Source organism: Xenopus tropicalis, chromosome 5 (genome assembly GCF_000004195.4).
Source record: "Xenopus tropicalis strain Nigerian chromosome 5, UCB_Xtro_10.0, whole genome shotgun sequence".
In the NCBI taxonomy this organism is placed as follows: domain Eukaryota; kingdom Metazoa; phylum Chordata; class Amphibia; order Anura; family Pipidae; genus Xenopus; species Xenopus tropicalis.
The window spans coordinates 90564556-90578943 of record NC_030681.2 but is presented as its reverse complement, the minus strand read 5'-3'; the positions used below and the strand labels follow the sequence as shown (position 1 = coordinate 90578943).

The 14388-nt window shown below is 36.4% G+C and overlaps 1 protein-coding gene across 12 annotated transcripts in view; it reads left to right on the top strand.

Annotated features, from left to right (window-relative positions):
• The window catches only part of myo6 (myosin VI), a 122441-nt gene that overhangs the window by 65731 nt on the left and 42322 nt on the right, over nucleotides 1–14388 (top strand). For all 12 annotated transcript variants that reach the window (XM_031902672.1, XM_031902674.1, XM_031902671.1 and 9 more), the window contains 3 exons: nucleotides 7609–7766; nucleotides 9517–9608; nucleotides 13833–13905. In XM_031902672.1, coding sequence (XP_031758532.1) covers nucleotides 7609–7766; nucleotides 9517–9608; nucleotides 13833–13905 — 323 coding nt within the window. The remainder of the gene's footprint in view (nucleotides 1–7608; nucleotides 7767–9516; nucleotides 9609–13832; nucleotides 13906–14388) is intronic.

The following is a 14388-nucleotide window of genomic DNA, read 5'->3' as shown; positions in this document are numbered from 1 at the left end:
TAAATCTTGTTTCCTTCTGTCTTGGAATTACTCAATCAAAGCAAGCAGGAAGGCACCATTTTGTGGACACTGTTATTAAGGCAAGCTTTGTATCATGCCAAAATCTTGTTTATGTGATAGAATGGGGGACCTGATGCCCAGGCCCATGCACTGGCTACACAGTTAGATAAGGAGGAGGGAGGGGAAAAGTGAGATGTGCAGTGACATCTAGGAAGTGCTGAATGGAAAGCTAAAGTTACTGTCTGCCCCGCCTCTATGCCTAAGGCATAGAGGCGGGGCAAGCAATATATGATTGACAGCTGGGATTTTTAAATGCCTTTATAATGGGTTTGGATGTGTTAATATAAAAATGAATTTGGGTTTCATGTTTAATTTGAACAGGACTTTTATTATATAGATTTTCATGTCTGGGTGACAGGTCCACTTTAATGTAATACACTGTGTTGTTTTCCTACTACTTATGCTGGAATTGCGGAAGGTCATGGAATACACATAGGAAAACAAATTAGGAAAAGCAGACAGAACTCTCCTAGATTCTTGTGGTGATGGTCCAATTGCCACATATAGCACTGCACCATAACATTACTGCCCCTGTCACAATGACTTATAATATCCTTATATTTTACAACAGGGGGTGCATTATTCAATATACATTTGAAATTACTATGTATTCAAGAGAAGTAGATACATGCACAAATTTAGATTAGTCAGGCATGTTATATTGTGGTTGGTGCATTATGGGTGCTCAATTTCACATCCTTTAATTTCAATCATTTTGGCTTTGGCTTCTACAAAATAATTATTTTCCCCTCTGATATTTCTTACTTCTAAGCATTAATATCTAGTTTGTGGCTCATGGAATGTTTTTCCTTTGGTGTCTCAGTTTTATTTCTCACTTTCTCTGATTATGCCAGCTGTTTTTTATGTCTCTGACTTGAGATTAATCTATTGCTCATAAGATTTCTATCAGTTCATTTACAAAATAGATGTATTTACCCAGAGGCGCAGTGTACGCCACTGTAACATTTTTATGGTAGGCCCTAGTCAGTTGGGAACAAAGTGTTGGCTGCAAGAATTTGCAGTTAATGGAAATTCCATTTGATTATCTGCTCTGCTTTGTCTCTAGATATTACATTGCATTGTTTTTATTGTGTATTTGTTATTCAGCCAAATGTAATGGAAATGTATTTATAATAACTGGTACATCTTCTAATTAGATTTTGAAACTGTTTACTTGAATGCAGTAGGTTAAACTTTCTATTAGGTACTGTTAATGCTGTGATTGCTGTGCTTTATCTAAAATCAGATTATGGCTTGGAAAAAGCACAAATACAGATGCAATCTTAAATGTGAACCTGCATGAGCAATTAGCTTGCTTTTCTGTGGGTTTCCCTTTTGTGTCTTTGGGGACAAATAGTTGTTCAAGCTGGAAGTTAATTAGCTGTTCTGCTCATCCCTTCTTGTTTCCCTCATCCTTACTACCCAGAGAATATGGATAATATGAATTGCAAATGGAAGCAAATTCACAGAATTTCAAAGCCTTAATGGCTTTTCATCAACACTTGAGCTGAGACAAATGCAGTTTGCTCTGCTGGCACACAAACTTCATGTTGGTGGTTTGAAGGACATTAAAAAGCAATACCATTTCCTATCATGCTTCTTAATCCCTATTCTGTAATTTTGTTTTTTAATTGTATATGTAAAAGCAAAATGGGGAAAAGGTTAATTATAGGCAAGTGTAGCTTTTAGATACAAAAATACTCTTGCCTGTGCATTTCTACCTCACACTGGACTGTCCCTCACTAGAATCCTCAAGATGAACCAGCGAGCTTATTATACATATGATTTCCTTTTCAGATTTGTTACTAAAACCTAATTTTTAATCTTTTGGAGCTACCTTTGTTGTGTTATAAATTCATGCCATGCGTGACAATTAATTTCACTGGAAAAAGGGATCATATAGTTTCCATAGAGTGGCATAGTGGGAAATGACATACAGAGCTATCTGTCTATATGGATGTAGCAGTGAAGTGTGGGTTGACCTGTGATTTGAAATTTTGGTGACCATTGTGGGTTTGGGTTGGTTCCTCTGCTACCAAAGATTTCCTGTCTTGGGACCTTAGATACATGCAGAAATAGCATACAGAGCGGGAAGACAGGGTTGGGTGTGGGTCCTACAATGGCAAGATTTTGTGGGTTAGCGTTGGGTGTGGGTTGAGTTCCACTTCAGCTGAGAGAGGCATGGAATGAGTTTTCGTTTTTCAGTACATGGATTACACAGATTACCAGTCCCTAGTGAAGCTTTGGCAGTAGAAAACTGTTTATCTTTAGTGCAAACCTGTGAGCATGATGCAGCAAAACTAGCACTTTTGAGTCAAGGCAGTATACTGTTCTGAATTATTCTATCTCCATCACATTTATCACTTAATGGACATCATTTGCTTGGATTTAAATCTTTAAACTATTAAACAAGAATATATTTAAAGTAGGCAAGAGGATGCTATCTTTTTTTGTTTTCTTAGAATGAGTCTTCATTAATGCCCCTGCACCCCATTTATTGGTACAATATATATGTCAGTATTTATCCATGTGATGCTGGTAGCCTGCAGTTTTTTGGCACTACTGTAAATATTAGTACCACTGATTTATGAAGTACCTGAGACTATACTACCTGGATTGTTAATATTTTTTCTTATTTATTAATACATACATTTATATATATATATATATATATATATATATATATATATATATATATATATATATATAATTATATATATATTTTTTTTATATTGCACTTGGGCAAATGTATTGACTTTACCACTTTTTTTGGTCATGTTTTTTTGGCCACATGTCATTCTTCCAGAGCACAGAGTTTTTGATTCATTGCTACATGCCTGAATGTCATTGGTTCCTTATATTACGTAAAAGGACAGGCAGTCAATCAACATAAACCTCAGGGATTAGCCTCACTGATCTGTTATTAGCATGAGACAAAGTCAAGGTTCAGCACCTTCTCTCTATTTATAAGGTTCCTGTCACTCCTCTTCGTCACAAGATTATTTGGGAGATACTGGAAAAGTACTTTGTGCAGGGGCTTACTATTTTCATAATAATAACACAGCATTTATATATCAGTTTGAAGTTTTTTTATGCAGTTTATATGTTTATTTTGTGATAAATCATTTAAATACACATCTAATTTACAGTAAATGTGTAAACACTTATATTGTTATATGGGGCGTTTGAATAATACAGATGAAACCAAATCATCCTCCACCAAAACACCTTTTTTTTGGCAAACTGAGACCTGACAAATAGCAGCCAAAATTCTGCTGCTTTTACTCTCTGCTGCTTCACAACCTTGAAGTAGCCCAGTCCCTTAACAACTAGACTTTATCTTTCTAAGACGAATATGGGATTGTCATGGCCAGGAGCATTAAAATAGCATATGTTCCAGAGAAAGTAGGCAGAGCAAAGCAGTAAAATCTGTTAGAGTTAGATTATGAACCAAAGTAGATAGTGACGCAGTGAAATAAAATCTCCATACTTCACATACAGTTCTAGGATCCATTATCCATATAGGATCTGTTATAAGCTATCTATATTAATAATAATTCTGTTTTTCAAAAGTAATTTTCTTTTTCATTGTAATAATAAAACAGTACCGTCTCTTTAAGGTAATTAAACTGCATGAATCCATATTTAAAGTTTAATTTTTTTTTAGCAGACCTAAGGTATGGTGGTCCAAATTATGGAAAGATCTCTTATCTGGAAAAACCCAGGTCCCAAGCATTCTGGATAATAGATTCTATACCTGTCTAATAAAAGTCAGTCAAGTTATGAAAAAGATATCAGAATTGTATATGAACACAGTCGGCATCTGACTGATGGATATATGATGTTGCAGTTGATACCACAAGCACACAATGGTGAATGATGGATCAGAGTTTTATACTAGAAAATACACTATGGAAAGGAAGGTCCCTCTATATCATGTTTAGAAATCATTATAAAAAGACATTCTATGACATAAAAATAAAATCTAAATAAAAATTGTAGAAGATTTTAGCAGCTGGGCCGATATCAATGTCTGGCAATGGTCTAGTAACCCGTAGCAACTGATCTTTTTTTTTTTTTTTTAAACAGGTGACTAGTAAATGCTGCCATGGGTCATTAGAACAGTAGCAAACTTTTACCTTTTTATTTCATTACCCCATATTTGTTTGCACAACTATGCACAGAAAAATTATTGGCACAAAGGAAAATTGCTCACATTGTGCATCCACCCTCCCCCAATTAATGCTCTGTTATGTTTGTCTAGAAATCTAAGGCATAGTAAAGGTTGCCACACACGTGGCGATTTGCGATCTTTTGTGCGACCATCGGTTGCACGAAAGATTGTTAAATCCGCCACTAACCTTCAGGGCTGAAACGGCAGATAAGGAGGTAGAAACAATAGGATTTCTACCTCCTTCTGCCGATTCAGCCCTGACGGCAGATTTTGCCTAGGCGCCTTCTATGGCGCCCGATCAAAATCTTTTAACCTGGCTGATCGGTGAGTCGACCGATATCCGCAGCCTCCTGCGATATCGGTCGACTCGCCCACTTGCCATACACGCACCGAATATCGTACGAAACGAGGTTTCGTACGATATTATCGGTGCGTGTATGGCCAGCTTAAGATAGAAATTGAGACACCAACAGACCATAAAACCATTTCTTTTTTAAATCTCATAGACACCCTTAGGGGTATATTTATCATGCTGTGTAAAAAGCATTGGATTGTACCCCCAGTTGTCTCTAATTGTTTGTTAATTTAACACTAAGGGGTGATTATCAAAGCAACTCCACTTGTAACCCATTGAAACCATCCACAAGCTGAAAGCAAATACATTAGTATGAGTAACTGGACCTGATGCAAACTTTGTTACTTTTATTGCATAATACCGTAACACTGTTTCTGAAGACTGCTGCTTAATTTGTGAGCAATTTGAGACTATTTGCTATGGGATATTTACTGATATAAGAGGTAAACGTTATACACCCATAATAAATTACAGAAACACTGCATTTATCCTTTATCAAAATAAACACAGGATCTCTTTTCTTTTTTTGTGTACACATGTTCTTTGGTATTAGACTTCGTGGGCATGGGCACGAAAAAAAAATTCTTCAGAGCATGGGCACAAGTCTCCCATCAGAATTTGCTCCCCCTCCCAACTCTGTGTAATCTGTGCTACCAGCAGCTAGAGCTGCAGCACGGAGCTACTGAGACCAAGCTAAAATGGCAGCTGCTATCTTAAACAGATCAACCCTTTAGGGCTGTTTACTTAGGTACGGTAAAGTTTTCAGCAGAATAAATATAGCATTCTAAGTAACACTAATGTGGCTAATCTATTGGCAGTAAAAGGCCAAAATGCCTTTCCTTCTCCTTTAACACGATAGATGCACTTCTTTATTGGTCTATTATAGCATATCTATTTTTACAGCAAAATGATCCTTATATCTGCAGTATTTTTTATAAATATCTGACATGCTGTTATCTAGTCCTCTTTTATGAATTATTCAAGGCAATATTTTATACATTTTGAAGCCCAAGATAAATGGACTTTCATCAAGAGTGCTATGTTCAACAATTCTTGATATATGGCATTTGTACTGTACTGTAGGGAGCTATATCTGTAGTGATACGGCAGTATCTGATGGCACATACGCAAACTACAGAAAAATAATACAGCAGATAATCCTTATAAATAAATAATTCTGTGGGTCATTGGTTTCACACACAATTTATCTTATCACAGGATATGTTTAATAAAGCTTATAGTTTATAGATGTAAATGTTTATAGATGTAGTATTTTCTTATAATAAAGTGTTTCTATAACAGGCTGATGAATATTGGCCATTAAAGTGACTTACTCACAAGTTTGAAATAATGTTTGAATAACGTTCAAAAACCAACAAACACGTTCTCTTAAAGCAGCGTTCATTTTTAAGTCCTGTGTTTTTATATGAAAGTCTAGGCAATTAGCACATAAATTATACATCCAAACAGAATCTCACTGAGACCATTTAGTTTGTCCTTTTTCTCTTTTGATTGCATACATTGACACATTTGGTGCCTTGATATCCCCCAAATGTAGATTCTCAAGAATGAAAAATCGACCTGTTGTCAGCTACACAGTCCTTTGCTAAATAATTCAGTGTGTGTGTGTACAGTTTGTTCTTTTACTTAACACACTGTGCTTCATCATGACACGACTTTGGAAAGAAAGTTTGTGATTGAATTCTTGCTTTTCAGTATTCCGTAAATAGAAGTCTCTTGTACTGTGTTAAATTGTCACAAAAGAGCTTTAAAGGAAAAGGAAAGGTACAAACTCCGTAAGCTTTATCAGAAAGGTCTATGTAAATACAGCCATAAGCACTCACAGAAATGCTCACAGTCCTCTATCAAAAGAAAAAGATTTCTTGCCTCTTTCTCTTTCTGTGCCAGAGACACGCAGCTCTCTCCTCTCTCCTGATTCCCCTCCCTCAAAAATGCAAGGAACTCACCCCCCCTTAGGAATGTGGATCTGAGCCAATCAGCAGGAAGCTTCCTCATAGTCTTACAAACTGCACATGTACAGGGCTCTTGGTGCAGGAGCGAGGCATTATAGGAACTTTCTTTACAGTTATGGTATTTGTTATCTTGACTGCTTGGGACCTGGGGTTTTTCTAATAAGGGGTCTTTTCATAGTTCGAATCATTATTTAAATCTGCTAAAAATCATTTAGTTATTAAATAAATCCAGTACAATTGTTTTCCCAACAATATGGATTTGTGCGTCTTAATTACCACAAGGTAGTGTTTTATCATTAAAATTATTTTCCTAAAACGTAGTGTGGAAGATGGCCATCTTGTAATGCCGAGCTTTCTGAATAAGGCAGGAAGAACTGAGCGGCACCGAGCACAACTATATGGAAGTGCAAAAACTTGCAAGTGGCTTTAAGCACAACTACAGGGAAAGTGTGGGGACCACAACTGCACTTTTGGATGTACACAAGCCCTATAATGTTTATTGATTTATTACTTTGCAGTTGGTCAGTATAATGAATGTAATGATTACATCTAAACAAAAAAAAATATTTAGAGATGATCTGTATTGGAAAGGTTTATATGTGCAGTCACCATAAAGTGTCTTCCATGCACTCAGCTATGATGTGTCTTCCATCTTTCTATGTATGTATGTATAATATAGCTTATAGCACTTATTCTGAAGCAGCTGCTGTACCCTTCCTGATTTGTCTGAGTTCATTTTGAGAAATAAATGGGATCACCCATGTCTATTGATTAGTGCAGTGAATGCAGTCATTTTGCATAATTACAGGTACAATAAAACTGTGCATGAGTTTATAAGAACTGTAGTTATTATAGTCATAATATATCATAGTATGTCATGTGTGTAAAGGAAATAATTGGATGAATAGTTGCAATGTCTGTTCTGCTTTTCACGTCCAGGTTGCAGATTCTGAAAAGCCATAGACATCTATGGACTTATATAACACATTTTTGCAAAAACACAGTATCCACAGTTTTATGCTTTTTGTAATCCATTTCTGTTTTAGGGTTCCCCTTAAAGTTCAGCAGGCAGAAAATGCTCGGGATGCCCTTGCAAAAGCCATCTATAGCCATCTGTTTGATCATGTGGTAAACAGAGTGAACCAGTGCTTTCCCTTTGAGAGATCATCCTTCTTCATTGGAGTTTTAGACATTGCTGGTTTTGGTAAGTATTCCTCTCCTTTGTGACTGGTTTTAGCAGGGCTGCCATCAGATATCATGGTGCCAAAATTATCGGGTTCCCCCCTGGGGCCTAATGGTTAAAAGCCAAAACACACATTGGTGGCAGGGGTCCTAATGGTCCCAGGTTCTCTATTAAAAAAGGAACCTTTTTCTAAATTACATTTATTTATTCATCTGTACCATTTATAAAAAGTGTAATCCCTTGTCTGTGATCCCCTCCTTTAACCCACTAGCTCTGATTGCTGACTGCACTGCCTGCATTACTTCGGAACTATTATTGCAAGTTCTGGAGGGCAGGAAAAATTGTGCAGGGTTATTTCTGACCAAATTTAGCATTAGTGCAATCAGCAATCAGAGAAAGTGGAGTATGTATGTATATCTTTATTTATAAAGCGCTACTTATGTACGCAGCGCTGTACAGTAGAATACATTTATACAAACAGGGGGTATTGAGATAATAGATAAATACAAAGTATTGTGAGGGGAGATCACAGGCAAGGGATTGTGTTTTGTTTATAAAAACAGTGTGAATTTTTTATGAATGTATATTGGAAATAGGTTTATTTTTTAATGTAGAACCTGGGGCCAAGCACTATGTTTTTTGGGGTTATATCCCCTTTTAAGAATGTTCTTTGACTACTATATCTCTCATTTCTTAAAGGAACAGTAACACTAAAAAATAAAAATGTTTTAAAATAATTAAAATATAATGTACTGTTGTCCTGCACTGGTAAAAGTTGTGTGTTTGCTTCAGAAAGACTACTGTAGTTAATAGAAATAGCTGTTGTGTAGCCATGGGGGCAGCCATTTAAATTGAAAAAGGAGAAAAGGCACAGGTTAAATAAGAGGATAAACTGTGTAGAATACAATGGGAATCTATGCTACTTATCTGTTATCTGCTTAGTAACCTGTGCCTTTTCTCCTTTTTTCAATTTAAATGGCTGCCCCCATGGCTACACAGCAGGGTATTTATATAAACTGTAGTATTGTTTATGAAGCAAACACACAACTTTTACCAGTGCAGGGCAATAGTACATAATATATTAATTATTTTTATAAACTTTCATTTTTTGGTGTTACTGTTCCTTTAAAGGGCACATGTCACCCCCAAACTGTGCTAATAAAGCCTGCACTTCGGTTGGGAAGGGGAGCTCCAGGGGCAGGTGGCCATGTTGTTGAGTATGCATACACATAATAAATATGCCTCCCAGCTTGCTCATTATGCACATGCACCTGACGTAAGAGCGGCTTATGCGCCTGCCAAGCTTACATCACATGCATGTGCATAATGAGCAAGTTGGGAGGCATATTTATTATGTGTATGCATACTCAACAACATGGCCACCCACACTGGGAGCTCCTCTCCCAATTCCCAATGCAGGTGGTTTAACGCTGGAAGGTAGCATATTTAGTAAAAAAAAAAACCAAAAAAACTTTCCCACCAGTGCGGTATCTATTAGCCTACTAGCCTACACCTCTGGAGATCTAAATTATGAAAAGATCCCTTTTCTAAAAATCCCAGGTCCCAAGCATTTTGGATAATAGGTCCCATACCTGTATTATTAGAAATTAATACCTTCAAAAATTATCATTCCAACTACCATTTCTTTAATAACAAACTATCATTTTTTATGATCATATGGTTATGAGAATGTCACTAGCTATATTATAATTTGTGCTGAAATCGACTGATTTCTATATTGAGATTACTGACTGCACTTTTCTCCTTTCAGAATACTTCGAACACAACAGTTTTGAACAGTTTTGTATTAACTACTGTAATGAGAAGCTGCAACAGTTCTTTAATGAAAGGATCCTAAAAGAGGTAGGACAAAGTTGAAATGTTACCTGTCAGACAAAATCATTAGGTCCTATTTAATGCCAGGAGGCCTTTGCATAAGACAACTTTTAGCTGTACTCCCTTATTTTTTAGATTTCTAAATTTCTTTTAGATGTGCACATTGCGTATTCCTTCCTGTGTGATGTCCAAGATTGAGTGAAGTGGGAAAGTACTGTTAATATCTATAAATGACATTTACGTTAGCAGCGCCAACACTATAATGATTAAACAGTACAACAATATAGCATTTGGCACTGTTTTTAAATATAAAAATGCACACAGTAAATTATGCCCTTCAATTTTGGTTGAAAGGAAAAAAATGAAATATTATGTACTGTTGCCCTGCACTGGTAAAAGCTGTGTTTGCTTCACAAATACTACTAGAGTCTATATAAACAAGCTGCTGTGTAGCCATGGGGGCGGCTATTCATATAAATTTATATACATTTTACCAAAGGGTTATTGTAGCTACCAAAATATCTATTTAGACTCCATGGATATGTATTAAAAGGTGGCATTTACTGGTCACCTGTTGAAAAGCAAGCATCTTATCGCTTCCTGTGGGTTGCTGCATCTGTGTATTGATAACATTCCCATTAGCATAAGATTTCTTGTTAAAGATAATATTAACCTCATTCCAGCAGTTCCAGGAAACACCCCTAAAAACAGCGACCATCTCCATTTCTACATCATCACATACATTTTTGCAGCATAAGCCCATTACTAGCCAATTAGCAGTTAATGCAGGCATGGGAAACATTATTTTTAATTCTCACTTCCCAGTAGATTTTTTTTTAATACTATAGTAGATGGAAAGCCATAGCTGGAACTCCCAAACTTGTGCTACACTATTAAAGCAGTTTTGAAAGCATATAGAGTCATGGTCTCCATGTAAATGTAAAGGCGGTATGTACATGCAAAGACTTTGAAGGAAATCACTCTTAGTAGTAAAGGTTACTTGTACTTTGCCAGCATGGCGTACAATACATCACATCAGCAAATGTGCCTGGTTTCTGAAAGAAAACCCTGAAAGGCAGGAGCCAAGAAGTTAATTTGATTTGTGACATATACAGAAATATTCCCATACTGTATATCTATCAATTTCACCATGTCTTCTCTCCTTCATCTTCTGCAGGAATGTATTGCATTTTTCAGAATCAAAGGCCATGACAGGTTCTTTCTAGTGTGACTGCTCTTTACACTTTTTATGATATACATTACATGAGAGACGAAGTGCAAGTACTCAGAATACAAGGAAGTACAAGTGCACAAGTTAAATAGCACTCAGGGCTGGCAAGAGATTTCCAAAATGATGCTATTAATAGCCCCATCATTTCTTTTATCCTGTGGTTGGTAACAAATCATTTAAGTCTGTCCTTGTATCTGCTGTGCTACATGGGATTTGTGCCCATACCTTGCCCGTTACCTAGAAATTAGCAGGTATTTCACATTATGCCTTGAAGCTCACTTCAGACACAGATGTACTTTGACAGAAACCATTGGCACTATGGAAATGAAAACAAGCTGTTTGGTGAACATTTAGCTAAGGGCCAAAAATGTGCTGAAATTATTAAAATGGCAGAGTAGAGAGAATGGGATTTTGAGAGTTTTGTAACTTCTGCGGGTTTTGTTCCTGATAGGAACACCTGGTGGCAAAATGGCATGAGACCGCTTTCAGCTTTGAGAATTAAATGCCTCTGGTAAAATAATAAGATGATAATACATTACTAACATATAAATAAGAGGTTTAGGTTGTGCTGCTATTAAATTAAGAATTCAAATTAAGTTTAGCAGAGAATTATAGTAGGATGATCACTGCATTGCTTTACTTTCTCCCATATTATACCTTATGCATATTGTGTTGTAACAGTCACAATGCCATTTAAATCATACAAGTTTGGCTCACAGTGTGTATTGTGAGATTGGTCTTTTCCTAGATAGGGAATGTCTGGTTGTGAATGACCAACTTTTTTTTATTTGGGTTTTCTAAGGCTTAATACCAATAATGCCAGGCAGAAGACATATTGCATAAAAGTGTAGTTTTTTTGAGGGCAATGGAAACTAGTGGATTGTTTGTTTATTTCACTTTCTGTATTCTATTGAATAATGAAGAATAATGAATGAACAGGGTAATAATAGTATTTAGTTGATTGGTAATTGTACTTGTTATAGGATATCGCTTGCCATCTCAAGCCAAGAGTTCTAACTTACCTGTTAGGACTACATAGTGAAGTACCCCGATACTGCCACCAACATGAAATAAACTGTCCCTCCTTAAATGAAAACCAGGTTACAGACTAGGCTCTGAGCCGGCTCTGAGCCCTGGCTAACTTTGTCACTGACACCAAATTAATATTTCTTAGTGGTAATGGTTTTCAGGCCAGCTTGTGACTGTCAACATGGTGGCTTTCTGGGTAGCTTAGCTTCTGCTTAACATCCTGAATTTAATTCTAGCTTGGGCACTGCCTGCAAGGAGTCTGTATCTCCCATACTGTCTGCTAGGTTTTCCTTAGGAACTCTGGATTTCTCCCACTCTCCAGAAACATGCAGGCAGGTTAACTGACCTTAACTTATCCGGAAAGTGCTATGGAAATGTGTCAGCACTATACATATAACAGATAATACATTAATGCATACATCACTAAGATAAGGCAAGACATTTAGTTTTCAATTAGCTCTTCATCCCTCTGAACATCTTATAGAATCTGTGATTAGAAGACAGTAAGTGACTTAATAGCAACCCCATTTTTGTTACTCATACAGTGGTGTAAATAACTCCACCCCAGAGCAAGATGTTTTTATAAGCTCCTGAAAACTGTTGGAAGATAACCCATTTAACAAACATATACATACTGAAATTATAATTTAAGATGCTGATTTGGGCCCTTGAGGCTGATTCGGCAGCTTATCTGACCATGTATGGGACCCTCCTACATGCCTACCTGATTGAATATTGGCCAGATGTTGATCGGCAGGTTTGATCTTCCCTTTAAATCGAGGATCTCATCAACCTCCCCAAACAAGTGCATTTTATAGTAATCACAATTTAAAAACTAGAAAGAGAAGGCAAATAATTCAAAAACAATAGAAAATAAAAAGTCTTAGCTGGCTAGAACTGGCCATTCTATAACATACTATAAGTTAATGTAGGAACTGCCCCTTTAAGTGTACACAGACTTGCACCAAAGAATATCTGAATATACCATATAGCACCAAATGGCAATTGTAGGAAGTACCACTGAATTAAGTGCCTTGCTTACAATACATGCAAAGGGATGTTTAAAGTGCTTTATTCAATAGTTTCTTATTCAATACTCCCATCAATGTTTTTAATAAAGCAAATAAATTGGAATATTTGTATATAGCATAAGATTTTGCGATCTGTGAGTCAGCAGTGGTAGAGTTTGAGATGAAATTACTAGATTAAGTGTACTTTACTTTAATTTTAATAGTGTTAAGGGTGAAGTTAGTAAATCCTTTCAATATTAAATACATGTTCTCTCTTTTTATATAACATATTTAAAGTTTCAGTTTTCCGCCAGCTCCTTATGAGTTGCCTAGGGATCATTTAAAGAAAAAAACAAGTAGAGATCTTTAAAGATGAAGGTATTGCAGAAAGGGATTTATTGAGACAGAAAGCTATTGTGTCGAGCATACATTGTGTTCATTCTGTTCTCTTTCTGTTTATGTAAGGACAGTAAATGCACTTCTCCATCACTCATAGAAGTGAATGCATTTGTACAGTTCTTAATGCTGGCTGCTTATTACTTATGGCAAACTGCCAAGTCCATAAATCACTGGCTTTATAAGATGAGAGAGATAGTCTAACATTCTAATTATTCAGGGATTATTAAACCCTTTCCTAGATTATGGGTCAATTTTCCTTCAACCCTTTCAGAATGTCTTATCTATAAAGCAAAATTTTTTTCTGCAGGGTCCTCTCTCCTTCTGTAGTTGTTGCACTTTCATGTACAAAGCACGGTGGGATGCAAAGGGATTTAGGCACCTGGATAATTACATTTTATGGTTACATTGTCCTAACTATTCTCTTTCGGCTCTAGTGGCATATTGTAGCATATCCTACATATTTGATCATTCTGTAACCCCCCCCATGATCAATGATTTTTTTATATACCTTTCATTCAATTTTGTAATTTATATTAGCACTACATTTGAAAAACCTCATGATAATTTCTTATTTATTTCTAGGAACAAGAGCTTTACCAGAAGGAAGGCCTAGGCGTCAATGAAGTGCACTATGTGGATAACCAGGACTGCATAGGTTTTGTATTGTCAATATTTTATTTTTTCTATGCTGGAAAGCAGATCTCTGCAGCATGATGCAGATAATTTGGTGTGATTGTTATGCTTCGTTGTTTTCCATGTCCCTCGGTTTCTTTTCTTTGTCTCTCTGTGATTCGTCACTCCATTGCTGTTTTCATGTGTCCATATTCGCTGATGGCATGATAACAAGAGATGCTTTCCTAATTTGAAAGCTTTTACTATAGCATTTGCTGCGGTTAGAAATGCTGCCTGGGGTTTAATTTCCTCCAGGTATCTCAGCAGTTCTGCTTTAAAGATAATTATCTAGTGTGAGAGCTGGTATCAACCTAAAATATTCTTATATGTTTCATATTGTATACGGCAGATAAATAATCACCTAGCAGACTCTCTTTATTGTGCACTGTTCTTGTCACCTTGGCTGAGATCTACAAAGGCTTGAGAGTGACATTTTCCAAAAGAAAATAAATTAACTGGAGGTATC